The 19,567-nt window shown below is 39.0% G+C and overlaps 1 protein-coding gene across 1 annotated transcript in view; it reads right to left on the minus strand.

Moving 5' to 3' along the window:
• Positions 1–19,567, minus strand: part of LOC131814096 (ligand of Numb protein X 2-like) — a 51,935-nt gene that overhangs the window by 15,863 nt on the left and 16,505 nt on the right. The window contains 5 exon segments of the mRNA XM_059144787.1: positions 188–319; positions 321–557; positions 5,512–5,711; positions 6,927–7,174; positions 18,974–19,486. Of these exon segments, the coding sequence (XP_059000770.1) occupies positions 188–319; positions 321–557; positions 5,512–5,711; positions 6,927–7,174; positions 18,974–19,380 (1,224 nt within the window). The 5' untranslated portion in view covers positions 19,381–19,486.

Raw genomic sequence — 19,567 nt, forward strand, 5'->3', positions numbered from 1 at the left:
GTTCACAGGGATACAGTTTTCCAGACAGGACTTTATCTGTAATGATAAAATAATCTCTTGTGCATTTTGAAGGATTTGGGGAGCCATGTTTGATTTCTCCCATGAAATATCAAATATCCCTCAGGTTCTCATGTTACGAAAACATCGGCATAAAGGCTGAGCACGTGGAATGAATATCCGCGTGTACCTGAATGATCTGGGTGGTAAGCTCAGGGGTTCCGTGCTTCAGGTCGTGTCCATTGATGGCGAGCACTCGGTCATTGCTGCTCAGCCTTCCATCCTGTGCAACCAGGCCCTCTTCCAACAGATCAAGGATAAAAAACACCTGGTTCATCAGTCCTTCGAATGAGTTTAATGTCAAGTTGTTCACCAGAGTCCCGTTTGGGAAAAACCACGTGGAAGACCTCTTCCCGGGGAGAGCTACTGTCGGGGTGGCTGTAGGTCTGGCCCCCAAAGCACCGCTCTCGCGGCACAGTCAGGTGCAGCGTGGTCCAGGGCTGGCAAAGGGTGACTCTGGCATAGTTGTGAGACACATTGCTGGTGTTACAGTTGTTGACCTGGAAGAAAAGAATTATGACCGAGGTGGGACAATCTTTTATCCTCTCAACTGGTAAATATTTATATGCCATTTCCAAAAGAAACTGACTTTGTAAAATGATTTACAGTCATTATTTACAAAGAAAGCCCTCTGAAGATGTTTTAAAATGCACAGTTCCTAAGCTTCACTCACAATGACTAGCACAAAATAGAGAATGGCAGTTAGGATCTCAGGCTTCAGCGAGGGTGCTGAATCAGGGTCCCTGGTCCTGCCAGTATCGGGATATCTGAGTGTGTCCCCTGAGTGGTGAGATGGGTTTACTCTCCGCTTCACGGGACCAGGAGGAGAATGCAGAGACAGCAGCAGCATGTGGCAAGTGCCAACAAAATACTAGTTCTAGTGGAACAGAAACTGAAGTTCTACTGGATTGATGTGGCTTTTCCAAATGAAAAACACTTACGCTGGAAAAAATACACCGAGTTTTAATCTAAGAAAAGGGACACATTCCAGATACACAACCTGATCTCAGATCAGTCATTTTAACTTCAAAGAAAAGCAGCTAATTACAGTTTCACTGTTTAGCACTCAAGTGTAACATCTATTTAATACAACAAGCTTAACTCAGTACTCACAGAACATTTATTTACTAAATCTTATGGCCCTGAAAGGAGTATAGTGACTGATCCTGGGACAGGAACAGGACTAAGAAAATACACCCAGCTTCAGTTATTCACCCAGTCAGAGGAAGAGGTTGGCGCAATTCTGAGTATTTATCACAATTAGAATTCATCTCCTCATCTGTCTGCACCAACAGCAAGCAGGAAATCAACATTCTCTTGGATGCGTTATGTGGCACAGGCTCTGGGTTAGGTGCTTGTGATTACCCAAACCCTTCAATCTTGTTCACGTGAATCTATGTTAAGGAAAGCCTTCCCCCTTCCTACTCATCTCGGGTTGACAGTTTTGAGCACCACTAACTTGAATTTTATTGATTTGGGCCTGTTTACATCTTTTAAATTTCAGGCATCAAATGCCATAGATCTCACACATAAACTTGCTCTTCGCCCAACTTTGCAGCATCTGTGCATTTGGTTGCCATCCACATCCTTGATGAAAAAGTTGAGTAACATAGGGTCAAGAACAGAACTTTAAGGCAGCTTCTAAAAAACAAGCCTGACATGGATTTGTTAGTCAAAACTCATCATTTCTGGTTATTCAGCTAAAAAGCCACTTATCTCTAGGTTCTTATTTTTCCATCTTAAATTCACATCTATCACAAATGACTTTACAAACATCTGGCTGGAATCCAGCGCTAGCCACGTGCGAGTATGTAGCCTCACACCATCTTTGTGATGTGGATTGTGGAATATCCTACAATCAGAGATTTTCCCTTCACAAATGTGTGGTTGTCAGTGAAACACAGAGAAAGCAGAGACCAAATGAAATACTGTTGCTAGATGTTGTAGAACTAGCACCAACAGAGTAAACTTTACCACATCTTTAGCTAAATAAATTTTGTACCAATGCAGTCAAGACACGACTGCAATTATTTTCCTTCAAAACCAAAAGTGAATAAATCACTGATGACTCAGATCACACTGTGAATTCGTACTCTTAATCATGTTCTGAAATTTGTATTATTTTTAATAGTAATATTGATGTAATCTCTTACACTATTTTATTCTTCAAACTGCTCAAAATGCTGCACTGTGAAAGGCCTTGAGGGTATATGGTTCTCCTTTTCAAAGAGGTTATTTAGTAGAATAACATGGATGTGTGGGTATATATATAAAACACACACACACACACACACACACACACACACACACACACACATATAATCAGTGTGGGCAAACCCAAAGCCACTCACTGTTATTACATCTAGTTTGCTAAACTAAAAACACAGGCTAGCTAGCCCTTTGGTCTGTAAATTAACCATCTTAACGACTCTAAGGTATTTTCAAATTGGCTCATGGTATTATTTATGCAGCTCACAAAAGGTGGAAGATAATCAGGTAGTAAAAATATACTAAGGAGCCTTATTTCCAAGTGTTTCCTTTTGAATGGCCATAAATACTACTCTGTATTTGGGCAAGTAGTGTGGCTTTACTTATTGGCTCCAGCATACCAGTCAAAGGCCAATGAGAAGTCAGGCCCACAAGAGGAAAGACCCTTTGTGAATTCAATAATCAGGTTCTGTGCTCATAGTTTTTGTATCAATTTGAAATCATTAAACTGGATTTAAGATTACCATTATTAGGGTTATTAAAATGTATGCTTCCATAAACAATAATAATGCACCAGAATGTCTACAATGCTGATTTATAGCTTTGAGTTAATTCCCCAAATTATAGCCAGTATTTCAGATAATTAGATTTTTATTTGAGGTATACAGATTCAGTTATGTTATTAAACAATTGTCCAAAGCAGACCAGTAAAAAAGCCTGTAGATGAAATATATTAGCAAACAAAACCCTATAGCAAACAAAACTATATATTAAATATATTTTTATACATTTTTATATTTTTGCTAATATATTAGCAAACTATATATTAAATACATTAGTAAATCTGAGGTTACAGATTTAACCTCAATTATACTCAAAGAAATGGAAATAAGAACAAAGCATTTGTTTTTACCTTTAAAATTTAGAAAAAGCATATGAAATATGTAAAATAAAAATATGTAAAAATATGAAATATGTAAAATATGTAAAAATAAAAATATGTAAAAAATTTAATATCCAAAGCTGGCACACTGTTGGTAGCAAAGAGCAAAAGATGAAAATAAATGTATACTCAATTATAGCTATAAAGGCCAGAAGTGGAGAAGAAAAGAACACTGTGTAAGCTGCAGAAAAGGGCAATCTGGCTCTTTTGGTCTTGGCCACAAAGGTGTCAAAATGTCAAAACCATCTACAAGAGTTCCTCCACGGAGAATCAGTTTAGGAGCTGGGGTAGAAGGAATACAGGGTAAGGTGTCCAGAGAGCTGTGCCAACCTCATGCAACCAGAGTACTACTAATATCATAAAAGGACAGCAAACACAGGAATGCAGTAAATAGCCAGCTATGGTAGGATCAGAAACTGGATTTTACATAAGCTGGATTAGTTATGCTTCCTGTATTTTCCTATTTCCTCTTTGGATTTAGTAAAGAACAAAACACTGGAAGTTCAGTCTGTGTCAGCCAGGCCAAGTGCAATGAAGGAGGGGTTTTGGGCCCAAGTGTTGAAGTGGAAATCACAAACTACAAGAGGCAGAATACGGATGGGCATGGAAACCAAAGCCAGGAACCCCCAGTGGAAAGGTCAATCCTTGCTGCTCTTGGAGCCTAGTTTGTCTGTCTTCCCCTCTGGACATTTCTCTTGAAGAACTAAAAATCCTAGAGGTTCTAAGTTTTGTTTTAATGAAGAAGGCAGCTATTCCCAACAGGATATCATAACCAAATCCACTCTTTTATTGACTCAGCAAGTATGTCCCTGGGTACGGACTCCAGGCACAGCACTGTGAGGAAGACACTGTATTTGAATAACTCTCTGTGACCAATTATGTGTTAAGTGGTGAAGAGAAGGAATGTCTTCAGCACTTAGTGTGAGAAGAGGTCTGAATGGGTGAAAATGGCAGGGCAGGGCTTTCTGGATGAAGGTGGGGAAGCTGTAGCACAATGGGGACAGGCTGGAACGTGGAGGGAAGCAAGGAGACTGCTATGTCTGGCTTTTCTGCTAGATTAGACATTGTATGAGGGAAGGGGTTGCTTTTTGCTCTTAATTACACCCTCAGATCTGACCACCATGCCTATGATGTTTCAGTAATACACTGATGGCTACAGCTGAAAGAAAAATCAAGGGTGAAGGCTGAGGGGACAGGTTGTGTAAGAGTCCACAGAGGACCCGGACTATTAGATTAATCAGTATGGACTTGATTCTCTGGTCCAATCTTCCCAGGGAAAGCAGAGTCACAGATGAATTAACCTGACAATGGTCATACCGGATTTCAGAGCAGAGTAGGGAGGCAGGGGTATTGATTCTACTGGGTTAGATGTGAAGCAGTGAGGGCACAGACCAGAGAGGTGGCAGGTAAAAGGGAAGGGGTGAATACCAACAGACCATGGGGAAGGACCGAGCAGTGAAATCGAGGAGGCAAGAATCCTTGAGCTTGGGTTCCTAGAAGACATCTTTTCTTATTCATGCCTATTTCTTCTCTCCTAAATATCCATTCTTTTAGCTTCAAGTACCACGTACACTCGTATGGGTCATATATCCAGGTCAATTTTCACATGAACTCTAGAATTCACATGAACAGTGGAATTCTGGCCATCTCATGCTCATCAGTATGCCCTCTAACATAATATCATCTTGCCTGAAGCTAGTTCGTTTGTTGGAGTAGCTCTTTCTCTTTAAAGAGAAGAGGGAGAGGGTAGCACCAAGGATTAGTGCAGAGTCAGGCTGTTTGTGGACGAGAGTGCGTTTGAGAGCCAACAAGAGGTGGTCATGATTTCCGAATTCTATCTTAAATTCAATGCTGTAAGTTTTAAGTAAGTTGTGCTGTTTGACCTGTCTTTTCTAGATTATAGTAATCCGTGTAGAGAAGGATGAATCAGACAATGAAGGTAACTGATGGATGGTACCCTGGGACTAGGGATAGAGCCAATGGGACAAGAGAATTTAGCAGTGAAGGTGGCCCCGAAATAGCCAACCATGGAGTACAAGCCAGGAGGAATCCAGCTGGCCTGGAGAGCCACGCACTGAGGCACATGTGGGATCAAATTTAAGATGGGGGTAAAAATACATTCCATGTGCTTGGGGGAAATCGGAGAAATTACCGATAAATTCTGATCTGTTTTGCATAAAAAAACAGTAAAACTTACCTTTTTATAAGTCAGATTCCACAGTACCATAATTTCCTAAGTTTTAAATTGATGAATAAGAGCAAAAAAAGAGGCAATTTAACAAAATAATTTAAAAATTTGATACCTGAAGAATTTGGTCTCCAGCAAGAAGTCTTCCATCTTTGGCGATCACCCCATCCCGATAGACTTCCTGGATAACAATGTTGATCAGTGGCGTTTCATTGTCGCCCACAATGCTAATTCCTAGCTGAATATAAGGATCAGACCGGTGAATTTCAATTGTAGTAATTTCGCCTTCCGGTAAACTAACTGGCTGTTGCGTAGCTGTCAAGTTAAAAACGAAAGAGAGAAAAATAGGTGGAAAGAAAAACGTTTTATATTTTGATTATCTTCAGGTAAGTAAGTTATCGTCTATCATTAGTGATGACCTTATGTTAATAGATGATTCATAACAAAGCAATACCATGGGATAAGAAAAACAGAATGACCAAAACACCAATAGGTAAGATTAGCAAAACACTTCCTCTTTGAAAGGTGATCAGTAAATAATCAACAAATAACTACTACTCATCAGATCACTAGGGACCGCACAGTGATCTGATAAAGAAATGTACAGACAATATCATCTTGTCCTAATTGATCAGAGAAACTCTGACCCATGAAACAACTGTAAACAGTGCAAGGCAGTACATATGAAATAAAAAAGACAAACTCTGTGACATACAATCACCGTAGTGGATGACAAAGTAACCACATTAAGCAAGAAGAGGAGGGTCTTGATCTGAGCAGTAGGAGATAGAAGAATTGTTATAGCCATGGCTGGGAAAACTGGGATTTGTAGAAAAATTGGAATTTTCATAAGAGATAAACCTATTTAAAAGTAAGACACAGGGCCAACTACTAAGATATGCCCAAGATCTATGACTAGAGGTTTTCTGCCTGTTTCCTGGTGGGTCATGTAGACAGATCAGTGGATGCTACCAGAGGACAGCAATAGTCAGACGCCTGGCCTTGGGAGTCAGATACATACCTAGCCATTTCTTGGCTCTCAGACTTTGACCAATGACTCTCTGACTAAGTTTCCTCATCATTAAAAAAAATCCAGTATTGGTACAAGCATTTAATATGTAAAGTGCTTGGCACAGTGCTGACACAGAATAAGCACTTAGGTTGAGGTATTATTTCTGTTCTTCTTGATGCTGTGGATTTCTTAGTCAAGAGGCAACAGGCTTCAAAACAAACAAAAGAAGCCTGCTGATGACCAGTGAATTTGTGGACTACAACAGAAGAGGGGGAGGGGGAAGGATAAGCCTCAAGGTAAGACTCGCTTTCCGTTTCTAAACGGCAAACTGTTAGACTTGTACACTTAAAAGGTGAATATGTGATATGTGAAGCATATCTCAGTAAAATTATTTGTTGAAGAGAAAAAAAAAAAAACACAACATCCCATGTAGGGAATGTAATAGGGAGTAGTGAGAAGAAAGGAAATATCTGATTTGAAAACAGATGAAAAGCAAAAGCAAGGTGAAGAGCACATACTGTCAGTGGCCGTGTTCTCCTCGAAGGCGGGGTTGTCCAGGCCAAGCTCCTCAGGCCACGGGGGCAGAGACGCTGATATCAAGCTGTGCTCAGTAGGCGCTGTGCCTGTCCCTGAACAGTCCGTTTCGAAGGATAAAGTACCTGGAAGATCTATTACAGTGGTTCCATTTTCATTCTCAATCTCTGTCTGAGCTTTATCAGTTTTCCTCCTTTCTAGGGCAAGTCTCTGATGAGAAGCTCCAGGACATCTAGAAAGAGAGCATTAGGGGGTTCCCAGATGATTTGAAAGGAAAAATGATTGACAGCTTGTGCCCCAACAACAGAATAGCCACTGCTTCAATGCCAAACTCACCTAGAGGTAATCCACAAGTGGTATGTAATTCTGATTTTAACCTCTGCTCAAACCAAGTTCCTACCACACTGTGTAGCAAACTTAAAACAGGCATTGGCACAAATAGTGGCTTTGTGCGTGTCTCAAAAAATACTTCAATAAAAACCTGTATTCAGATACATACTAGTCCCAGAAGTACACCAGCACAGTTGACGGTACACTGCAAATACTATTCTGAGATCCTGATTGCATAACTCCCTTTTCACAGGGACGGCTTAACTCCTTAACAGGAGTGGAAACAGCAGTCTTCTTCCACAATGTGCTCCTGCATCCAGACTTGGACCCTGAGTGACACTGTTCCTTTCCAATCTCAGGGCCAAGGGTACACATTCATTTATTAGTGAGAAGCAATACATCTGAGGCTCTGCCACTTGCAGAAAAGCAGAGCAAAGGCTCAAGAGGCTGCATATGGTGAGTGCCAGTCTTATGCCTAGGACTGCAGACTTCATTCAGTGATAATATTTTTTAAAATCTCAAATTTCATTAAAAATCAAATATAGGATAAATTTATTGAAAACTGGAAGCTATCCCTTAGCTGTAAAAGTAATGAATTTCCCCTCGCAAACTAAAGATAAATTGTGGGTTTCAAGTTCTTGAAAAAGATTGCTATGGAATTTCTTTATTCAGCTTTTTCTCATTCCCGGTTTCCTCATCACCTTATTAAGAAAGAGGACAAAGGATTTCCCTTCTGCACTGTTGTGCCGCACTCCAGGAAATGTTCCTGCAAGGACCTGACAAGTAACTTGGAAAATTGTATCACTGAGAAAAATGATTTTTGTCAAGTAAGTAGATTTCATGAGAAATGCATTTTAAAACTATTTCATTCAATAAAAAAATGGCGACAAAAAGTGAATCATAAAACAATACTTGAGACTAAAACTATAGGGAAAGATTCAATTCCCCAAATGCATATCACACACTGGTATCCATGTGCATAACAGCCAGTCTTCGATGGAGAAACAGACTAGGAACAGGAAGTGGGAAGGAAACATAAGCAGAATGTGCACAGCTGGGAAAGAGCCTAGCTAACAATGACAAAATCCTACAAACTAAGTAATTGTAAAGCCCCTCTTATCTTATCCAAGAATAAATTTAAAACTGGATCCCTGAAGTTGTTAGAGAGGTAAAGAACCAGGTATACTTACATCCCAATGGGACAGCAAATTGCTAAGAGGGACTAAAGACAGGTATTTCATGCGATATCACAGAGAAATATGGAAGAACGCATTCATCCAGCACTCAGGAAGGTTACAGAGGACTGCGCAACACCCACCTTTAAACAGATGGGCAGCTGCGCACACAGAGACAGAACAACTAGCCAGGAGGAGACGATGAGAGAAAGACTTCAAACTACACAAGGGAGGCAAGAGTGTCAACAAAGAAAAAATGACCAGTAGTGCAAATGCCATGAAAGAGGCCAATGAGATAAGACCCAAAAAGCATTACTTTGCTTTGGCAGTTAAAAGGTCATGGTAACCTCAGAGAGAACACCTTCAGTGATGAGGGCAGAAGCCCAGACTATGGTACAAGCATTTCTGTTCACACCGTGTATGCCTTCTATTAAAAACTGCACACTAGGGGCGCCTGGGTGGCTCAGTTGGTTGGACGACTGCTTTCGGCTCGGGTCATGATCCTGGAGTCCCGGGATCGAGTCCCACATCGGGCTCCCAGCTCCATGGGGAGTCTGCTTCTCTCTCTGACCTTCTTGCTCATACTCTCTCTCACTGTCTCTCTCTCAAATAAATAAAAATAAAATTAAAAAAAAAAAACGGCACACTAAAACTTACTGGGCTTGAGGGGAAATGAGAATTGGGACAGACCATTCACAGCCTGGGCATCTAGGGCATGGCTGCAATGGGAACGGGCTTTCTCTGAAAATGTTCTAAAAATTCGATTGTGATGATGCCTGCAGACTTCATGGAGTATCCTCAATAACACTGACTTGCACATCTTAAAAACAGATGAGTTGTATGGTGGGCGAAATATACCTCAAAAGAACTGTTTTAAAAGACAGTTAGGAAATGAGCAAATCAGAGCAGGCCTGGAAAAAAGCTCTTGGCCACAGACAGCTCGAAGCCATGGTTCCTCCAGTCTGTAAACATTTGGAACTAAAAGAGAAAGGAAGACTCATTTGTTGAGTGTCTAATCTGTGCCAGTCACCGTGGAAATACCTCTACATACCACATTTCACTGAATCCTCACAAGCACTCTGTTATCCCTATTTTACAGATGGGAAACTTGACACTTAACTAAGGCAACGTCCCACAGCTATTAAGTTGCAAAGTCAAAATCCAAACAAACTCAGAGCTGATGCCAAAGACATCTGCTCTTTCCACTACATCATGCTAAATTCATTCATTTTTTTTCTTTAAGATCATTTATTTGAGAGAGAGAGAGAGAGAGAGCAAAGAGAGAGCAGGGGAGGGGCAGACAGAGTGGGGCAGAGACAGAGGGAAAGAGAATCTTTAGCAGACTTCTGTGCTGAGTGTGGAGCCCGATGAGGGGCTGATCCCAGGACCCTGATATCTGGACCTGAGCCGAAACCAAGAGGTGAAAACTTAATTGACTGAGGCAACCAGGTGCGCCTTTTCTAAATTCATTCCTGCAGAGTTTTTTTTCTAGGGCAAAGTGAATTTGTTCCACAAAGTGGTGTCCAGAAGCACAGAGAATATGAGAAAGTTCTTAGTGAAAATTAAAAAGCAAACAAAAATCACAAATAACAAAATCAATGCATCTTTTTAAATGGAGCATTTAACAACACCACCACAAACCACAACTGGCATTGGGGGTATAACTTGGATCATTCAAGCAGGTAGGTCAATGTAGCAGGAGGCTAGTACAGGAAATATTAACAATGAATAGAACCAGGATGGCTGGTAATCACTGGAAGGCTGGTGGCAGGGGGAGCAGAGCTCCAGTGTCTGGTTGTGAGTGAGCACTGAAACCACACTGCCGTCAACAAGACTTTGAAAATTACCTATTTCCAGTCTTGAAGGGGGCCATGCTATGGCCACGAGGCATAACAGCCAATTACTCATAGTTTGAGGACTCTGACAGTGGTGATGGTTTTGGTTCTGCAACTGCACTTTTAAATAAGAAGCCTAGAACACTACCAGAGGAGTTAAAACGAGAAACATCAAAACCTAAACTGAAGAGTCTCCAGAATGAAGACATTCCACTATAAGAGAAACCCCTAGAAAAGGATGGCATTGGATGACAAGCTCTGCTGGGGAGACTTAAGAGCCACGCTGGCTATATCAGTGAAGCAACTTGAAATGTCACCATGGGATGCAGAAGAAGCTCAAGATAAACGCAAAGGAAAATGGGGCAACAGTGAACAGAACAGTGACTAAGTCTCCCCACAGCTCCAACTGCTGCGTAGCCAGTGGTTATTTAGATCTGGGTAAGATTCTGGAGGAAGGGGATTTTCACTGTGTTTCAGGGACAAGAAAAGCAGCAGTGCGCGCTGCAATACGAAAGAGGAAGACCCACAGCGGCGGCAGTGCAGATGGCTCTGATCTAGACTCTGCATCCGGTGAAGAATCTGAGGGTGATTCTGATTTTAGTGAGAGTGAAAACATGATGTAGATTTCCCTATGAGAAAAAGTTAAGTTAAAAACATTAAAAAGAAGTGAACCTAAAATCCCCAATAGGGAAAAACAAAAACAAAGAAACAAACAAACAAACAACAAAAAAAAAAAAAAAAAAGAAGAAACTGAAATTCAAGTGTAGTACTTGGAAGGCCTGTAGGAAACCATTACAATACTCAGTGTGTCAGCAGGAAGCAGAAAACCCGGGTGGGTCCCACCAGCAGTGTGCAGCAGTGTCCTGGGTCCCACCCAGGAGCCCAGGGACAGGAGTATCTGCTAAGACTCCAGATCAGTCCCCACCTGGGCTTGTCCAGATTAGCATGAGTTAAACCTTTGCATCCAAATGCAGCCTTGAACTGTGTGGTAGTAAAGAAAGGTTTCATTCAGAGGATCAGTTCTACAAGTGTTGATACTTGTGTGTTTCTATTTACGGAGGGTATCTAAAATAAAGGAATCCTTTAACATCATAGAAATGATCTCTGCCCATTCTGTGATAATGTTCTCTGAAGTTATTCAAGACTTCGATAAGAGATTTGCTTAAAAGAATTATCTTGGAATATCATTTCCTTCTGAAGAACATATTCTACTTTTCTTACGTATGATAAGTCATTGTCATTACGTGGTTGTCAGTTTGACATGGAAGAAGTGCACATTACATGCTGTTCTTTTCTAGTAACACGAAGCTCCTTTCTAGCCTTGTCTAATTTATGGCATCTTAACTTGAACTGTTTAGAGTTCATCTGGCAAAAGGAAACATTCCCATTTTTTTTTTCCCAGGGGACTCTTCTGAAATATTACTTAAGCTATATTGCCAATTTTGTTGCAAAGGTGTTTCATATTTTAGCTAAACATTTTCTAAAAAGATTTTATTTATTTATTTGACAGACAGAGATCACAAGTAGGCAGAGAAGCAGGCAGAGAGAGAGGAGGAAGCAGGCTCCCCACTGAGCAGAAAGCCCTATGAGGGGCTTGATCCCAGGACCCTGGGATCATGACCTGAGCTGAAGACAGAGGCTTTAACCCACTGAGCCACCTAGGCACCCCACCAAACATTTTTATAGAAAGAATTCAGAATTATTTTACACATTAAGATGGTTGCTGTAAATGGCCTATGTCTCCTACTTAGAAGTAGAGGTTTATGGTATAACATATAGAAGGTACTGACATTTTATAAAGATCTCATTTTCAAAATCTTTTTAATAAAAGTGAAAAGGTTTTGATTCACTCTTTTTCTTGATTCTACCATATCCATGTCTGTTTCATGATTAAATGAATGCGGTGCTGCCCCTTAAAAAGGACACTGTGACTTGCCATAGGCTGAGGGCTATACTGCCCTATGGAGGTATCTCTGTATACTGGTGTGTCTTTTAACTTTCTTAAATAAAGCCAGAAGGTTTGTACAGCAAGCAGAGCCAAATTTCCCTTTCCTCCTGAAGGTTATGCTTCTATTCCCACTATTCTGGCTCTCTTCAGGAAGAAAATTACATTGAACTAATTTGATTTAAGATATAATAGTGTCAGATTAAAAGATTTCACTCATAGGGGATTTAAGAAACAAAACATAGAGGAGCATATGGAAAGGGGGGAAAAAAAAGAGAAGGAGGTGAAACACAGGAGACTTAATGACAGAGAACAAACTGAGGGTTGATGGAGAGAGGTGAGTGGGGGATTGGTTAAATGGGTGATGAGGATTAAGGAGGGCATTTGCTGTGTTGAGTGCTGGATGTTATATGTAAGTGATGAATCACTAAATTGTACTCTGAAACCAATGATTACACTACATGTTAACTAACTAGAAATTAAATAAAAAATAAATAAGTGATGGGTACTGAAAGGGCATTTGCGATAAGCACAGGGTGTTGTATTGAAGTGCCAAATCACTATATTGTACACCTGAAATTAAAATTACACTATATCTTAACTAACTAGAATTCCAATAAAAATGCACACACACACACACACACACACACACACACACACACACACACACACAAAGTATGTCTGAAAAGCCTCTTTTCCATAAAGGAATGAGGACTCTGGCAAAAATCATCAGAACCAACTCTTTCTGAGCTCTGGAAATTAGTCAAAGTTCTGTAGCAATCTGGAGTGCATTTATTCAAAGAAAATGATGAAATCTCTATGTTCAGAGACCTTATTAAAAATGTCTAGCATTCAGTTCAAACTTAAGAGACATGCAAAGAAACAAGGAAGTATGGCCCATATATAGGAAAAAAATAGCAGAAACCTTATTCCTGTAGAAGCCTAGACATTGATCTTAGTAGACAATGACTTATACAAGGCATTACAAATATGTTCCAAGAACATACAAAATCATTCCTAAAGGAAATTCCTAAAGGAAAACATGAATGATGTCTCACCAAATAAAAATGTCAATAAAGAAATGTAAGTTATAGTAAAGAACCAAATAGAAATCCTAGAGTTTAAAAGTATGATAAATAAAATGAATTCATAACACATTTGAACAGGCAGAAGACAGAATCCATGAACTCGAAGATATGTCAATTGAGATTACCCAGTCTCAGGAACAAAAAGAATAACAATGAGGATTAAAAAAAAAGGATACACTCTCAAGGACCTCTGAGATACTAACAAGACTATTAATATATGGAGAATTGGAACCCCACAAAAATGGCATATGTCATTTTTGAGAGAGAAGAGGGCAGAAAGAATATCTAAAGACATAACCAAAATCTTGCTGAATTTGATGAATCTTGAAAGCAGCAAGAAAAAAATACCTCATATCACATACATCTGAACCTCAGTAAGACTGACAACTGATTTCTCTTCAGAAACCATGGATGCAAGGAGGCTGTGGTAAACACAAAGTGCTAAACAAACACTGTCCAAGAAGCCTATAACCAGAAAAAACATCCTTCAAAAACAGGAGAAACGAAGACATTCCCATATGAAAAGTTTGTTGCTATCAGACCTGCCCTACAATAAAACACTAAAGGAAGTCTTTCAGGCTGCTATGGAAGGTACTTAGTACCTCATATCCACATGAAGAAATGAGCGCTGGTAAGGATAACTACACAAACATAAAAGCATACAAGTAGTTTTGGGGAGCGTCTGGGTGGCTCAGTGTTAAACGGCTGCCTTCGGGCTCAGGTCATGATCTCAGAGTCCCAAATCCAGCCCCACATGGGGCTGCTCAGCGGGAAGCCTGCTTCTCCCTCTCCCACTCCCCCTGCTTGTGTTCCCTCTCTCACTGTCTCTGTCAAATAAATAAATAAAATCTTGAAAAAAAAAGTAGTTTTGGTTTCATGACTCCTTTTTTATTGTATCTGATTTAAAAGACAACTGCAAAAAGAAATAATTATATTGTTTTGATGGGTATATAATGCATAAAGATGTAATTTGTATATCATCAACAGCACAAAATATGGGGAAGAAACAAGCTATCTATGAGCTAAGTTTCTGTACTCTAGTGATATTTTGTATTAATCTAAACTAGACTGTTATAAATTAAGATGTTAATTATAATCCCCAGGACTACCACTAAGAAAACAATTTAAAAAAATATGTAAACAGAAATGATGAAGGAATTAAAAGGGAATACTAGAAAATACATAAAAATACAAAAGAAGGAAGTAATGGAAGAACAGAGAAACAAAAAAACGACAGAATAGCAAAATGGCAGACATAAATCCTGCCTGATCAGTAATATAAATAAATACAATAAATTTATAAATATAAATAGCATAATAAATATATTTAAATATAAATTAAATACTCCACTGAAAAGTTAATGACTGGCAGAATGCATAAAAAAATAAAAGATCCAACTGTGTGTCTACAAGAGACACACACATAGACACATATAGGTCAAAATTAAAAGAAGAAAAAAAGGTATACCATGCAAATAATAACCTAAAGACAGCTGAGTAGGTATACTAATTTTAGACAAAACAGACTTTGAGACAAAAAATTGTTTCTAGGTGTGCCTGGGTGGCTCAGTGGGTTAAGCCTCTGCCTTTGGCTCAGGTCATGATCCCAGGGGCCTTGGATGGAGCCCAGCATCAGACTCTCTGCTCAGCAGGGAGTCTGCTTTCCCCTCTCCTACTCTGCCTGCCTCCCTGCCTACTTGTAATGTCTCTGTCTGCCAAATAAACAAACAAACAAAAAATCTTAAAAAAAAAAAACCTGTTTCTACCAACCAACATTTTACAGTGATGAAAATGTTCAATCTATCAAGAAGCTGTAACAAATATAAATGTAACTAACAAAAGACACACAAAGTCCATAAAGGAAAAAAATAACAGAATTAAAGGAGAAATAGAAAATTCAACAATAATAGTTTAGGACTTCAATGCCACACTTGCAATAATGGATTGAACCCTTATGGCCAGATAATAACAGGGAAAGAAGAACAGGGAAAGACTTTAAGAACACTATGAATCAACCAGACCTAACGGGACATCTATATAACACTCCGCCCATCAAGAGCATAAATACATTCTTCCTCAGTAAACATGGAGCAATTTCAAGGGTAGACCATGTGCTAGGTCATAAAAAAAAAAAAAAAAAAAAAGCCTTATTTAAATTTAAAGGACTGAATTACACATAGCATGTTCTCTAATCACAATTAATTAAAAATGGATCAAAGACCATAAAAGTCTTAGAAGAAAACAGGTATAAATCTTTGTGACCTTGGATTAGGCATTGATTTCTTGGCCATGATACCAAAAGCATAAGCAAACAAAGAAAACACAGGGAAACTGGACTTCATAAGTTTAAACCCATCTGTCCTTCAAAGAGCATAGGAAAGTGAAAGGACAATCAACAGAACAAAGGAAAGCATTTGCAAATGATATATTTAATAAGGTTCTGGTATCCAAATATATACAGGATGCTTACAACTTCCAAAAAAAAAAAAAAACCATTAAGAAAATCAACTACTGATGCTAAGCATTTATTTACATGTTTATTGGCCATTTAAATAATCTTCTTTGGAGAAATATCTATTCAAATTTTTCACCCATTTAAAATTGTGGGTTACTTGCTTTTTCATTGAGTTGTAAAAATTCTTTATATATTCTGGATACTCATACTCTCAAATGATTTGGAAATATATATATATATATATATATATAGATAGATAGATAGATATCTGCTTTTTACATTCTACATAAGAAAAGAATGCTGGCAAGAATGTTTGAACACAAACCCGAACCAAAGGCAGATGCTTAACCAACTGAGCCACCCAGGCGCCCCTGAAATTCTATGAGTTGATAAGGAACTTCTCAATTTCTTTCAAATGAGTGAGACTGTGTGCAGAGATGGCACAGTCAGAATAATCATATTCTGTGACTCATGGTATCACTCGGTTGCCTGTCTGGGTTGGTTTGAAAACATGGCTGCAAATGCTTGGCCTCCTTCCATCACAAAGTGAAGCCCAGGTCCCCTGTCCCATTGAATCTGAGTGGACTGCTTCAAACAGAGTGACAGCACAAGGGGTAATATGTGCCTTCAAGATTAGTTCATACAAAGCCCTCTAGCTTCTGCCACACTGAATGCCACATAAAAACTTGAAATACCCCGAGGGTGCCATGCTGGAAAGGCCACCTGCAGGCTTTCCTAGCTGAGCCAGCACCTCTGGTTTTCTCCATCTCCACCAGGGTGCCAGATATGTGAATGAAGAAACCATCTTGGAAGTAGATTCTCTAGTTCCAAATGTTTTGGTCCTTGGCTTTCAGTTCTTCCCCGCTGTGGCCCAGATTACACATAACAGGGACAAGTCATCCCTGCTGTGCCCTGTCTGAATTCCTGACTCACAGAATGCATGAGCAGAATCAAATGCTTGTTTTGTGTCACTACATTTGGGGTGGCTAGTTTCTCAGCAACTGATACTAGAACATAGATTAACCATTTAAATGAAGAAACGTTAGCTGAATGTCAGTTTTTAGCAAAGGGATTCAAAGACTAGTAAAGACAATTCACAAGCCGTCATTAGATTCTAATTTGAGCTCCACTTGCAGAGAACATCAACATTTTTAACTGAAAACTAGAGAAAGGTCGGGCTGTTCCATCCATGTCTACTCCAATGGGATAGAAAAATCATACTTTGTAATTTGCCGTTTTATTCTTCATAGTCAATAATAATTTTTGGCTGTTTATATCAAGCCAGTCACTCACCTTTTCAAATCATTCACCTTTTTCAATGTATTGTTCACTATATAGGCCTGAGAAGCTTTGGAAATGACAAAATGAGTAGCTCAAATATTAACAAGCTTACTTGGAAAATGCAACTTGCAACTGGACATGAATGCTTAGCCTTTACCAATCTGCAAATGAAAGGACAGTGTGCTGTTCCCAAGTTTTTACATCACCAACATAAACTGCTTGATCCAAAATACTAATGATACGTCAATTACACATTAAATTCTTGTAGGCATATTAGTTAAGTGAATATTCCTAAAAATTTGTGCAACGTTTACCTCACTGCTCTCAAAATAATTGGTAACTGAACTGAGACTTTGTTCAGTTCTTCTAACATCCTCTAACTGATATTCATAAGAGTAAAAGAAAACTATTCCCTAAAAGGAATAGCCCAACTGAGAGAAATAAGGCAAGCCCAACATATTCCTCAACCTCAGTAAGCAGAACCCACCCAGAACACCACGTTCAAAAGTCTGGTGTCGATTTCTACAAGGTCTCTGCTGTCCAACTCAGATCCTACACCTGCTGGTGACTGAGGACACAAGGAAACCTAAGGCCATAAGCACTTTCACAAGTCTCTGTATCTACCCTACATTTTTTCTTAGCTCTTACTAGATAATACAGCTTAGATCTAAACAATTTTTCTATAAATCTTCATGTTTCTGACACAGTAAAAACATCTTGTTCTTTCTCATATATCTTAACTATTTCTAATGAGTATCCTCATTTTATAACACTGATATTTAGGAATAGAAGGACCACATATACACATGTCTACAGGAAACTTACTACCACGTAGTAGTAAGGAACATGATTGGACCTGTGGTCAAGTCAGCACAGTGTATCAGAATTGTAAATAAGAGTATTAGAAGTTTAGGCCTAACTATACCATTAACTAGCTCTAAATCTTTGTGATTCAGTTTCCTGATTTGTAAAGTGAGGGGATGAAGTTAGATAATCTCCATCAATTCTATGATAGCCCATATATTGTACTGTGACTTTTTCACAGCAATCCTAGCTTTCTATTGCACAAATGGCTGAACTCTGAAATCCAGAAATCAATACATTTATTTCTGTCATATTATGGGATTCTTCATACATAAGGCATAGAGATATATTTTAACCTTTCCTAAGGGTATAAATAATTCTAAAATCCAAGTCTTTCAATAATGTCAAAATATAAAACTCACTAATTGGCTCAATAAATTACTTAAGCTTTTAATAAAAAGCTTTATTAGAATAAAAATCCCCATTGAATGCTTTAAATTTTCCAACCCCTGGCTCTTATTCAGTCTAGTCCTTGAACACAGATTCTTTATAAGATCCTAGCAAATAAAATAATGTGGCCTCATTTCCATGTTGCAACCAAATTACTGTTTCTGCTGTCTGCATAATATCCCATGGAGTTGATGTACTATGGTAGTTTTAACCCTTCCCTACTGTGAATTAGATCAACTCCGATTTATTGAACTATGCACAATGCTGCAGTGAACACATCTTTATACATAATTTTTCCTTCATTTGGATTATTTCCTTAGGATAATAAGGTACATCAAAGGATACTCACATTCACTTTTTGAAACAAACTGCTAAACTGCCTTGGAAAAAAGTCTATCACTACACCCTGCTGCCCACATGAATGTAATCGCTTCATGTTATACCAGCAAAAATATTAGTAGGGACTTCTTCACTGTAGTTTCTGTATCTATGTTTTTGATATATTGTCATGTAAAAATGTTGTTCCACAGAACTTATTTGTGTGTCTCTTGTATCTGATTTTTCCATTTACTTACTGATGTCTTGGTACTCTTCAGCAAGTTTTGGTTTGACCAACCTTTTTATAAACCCTAGACTTTACTTCTCTTCCCTTTATATTTTGTGCTTACCTGTTTTTAAGATGTGCCTCCAGATCACAGCGTTGCATGACATCTTGGCACACTGAAGAAAATGGACATAACACTAATAATTTGTCCAGAAGCTTATGAACTAGAATACTGGACTTCTTACACAACTTAAAGTGGAGTCTTTTCCGGTCCAATGGACAAAAATCCTTCTCCTGTAAGAAGTTTTTGAGGCACTTGCAGCAGCACGTGTGTCCACAGGGGGTGTCTAGTGGCTGCAACAGAAGCTGAAGGCAAATATGGCAGACCAGGTCGTCATCTACTTCATTCTGGTAATTGTATAAATGGTTCTCTCTTGTCCAGTGCTGCTGGCCACATTCAAAACACAGAGGATTGAAGGAGGAGGAGGAGGTCTGCTCCACAGACACCATCTCATCACTTGTTGTTCCCATTTTGAATCAACCAAAGCAGTTTCTGTATCTTCACACGTTAGACTTTCACTTCACGTATGGTTTCCTTTGATGAGCAATGAAGTATCTGACTAAAATCAAGGTTTTTCTAAATAAACAAAACAAACCACAACTGTAATTAGCATCAGTGAAGAGGGGCTAAAAGTCATCGATATCACATTACTTAGTT

Source organism: Mustela lutreola, chromosome 13, assembly GCF_030435805.1.
Source record: "Mustela lutreola isolate mMusLut2 chromosome 13, mMusLut2.pri, whole genome shotgun sequence".
Classification (NCBI taxonomy): Eukaryota; Metazoa; Chordata; class Mammalia; order Carnivora; family Mustelidae; genus Mustela; species Mustela lutreola.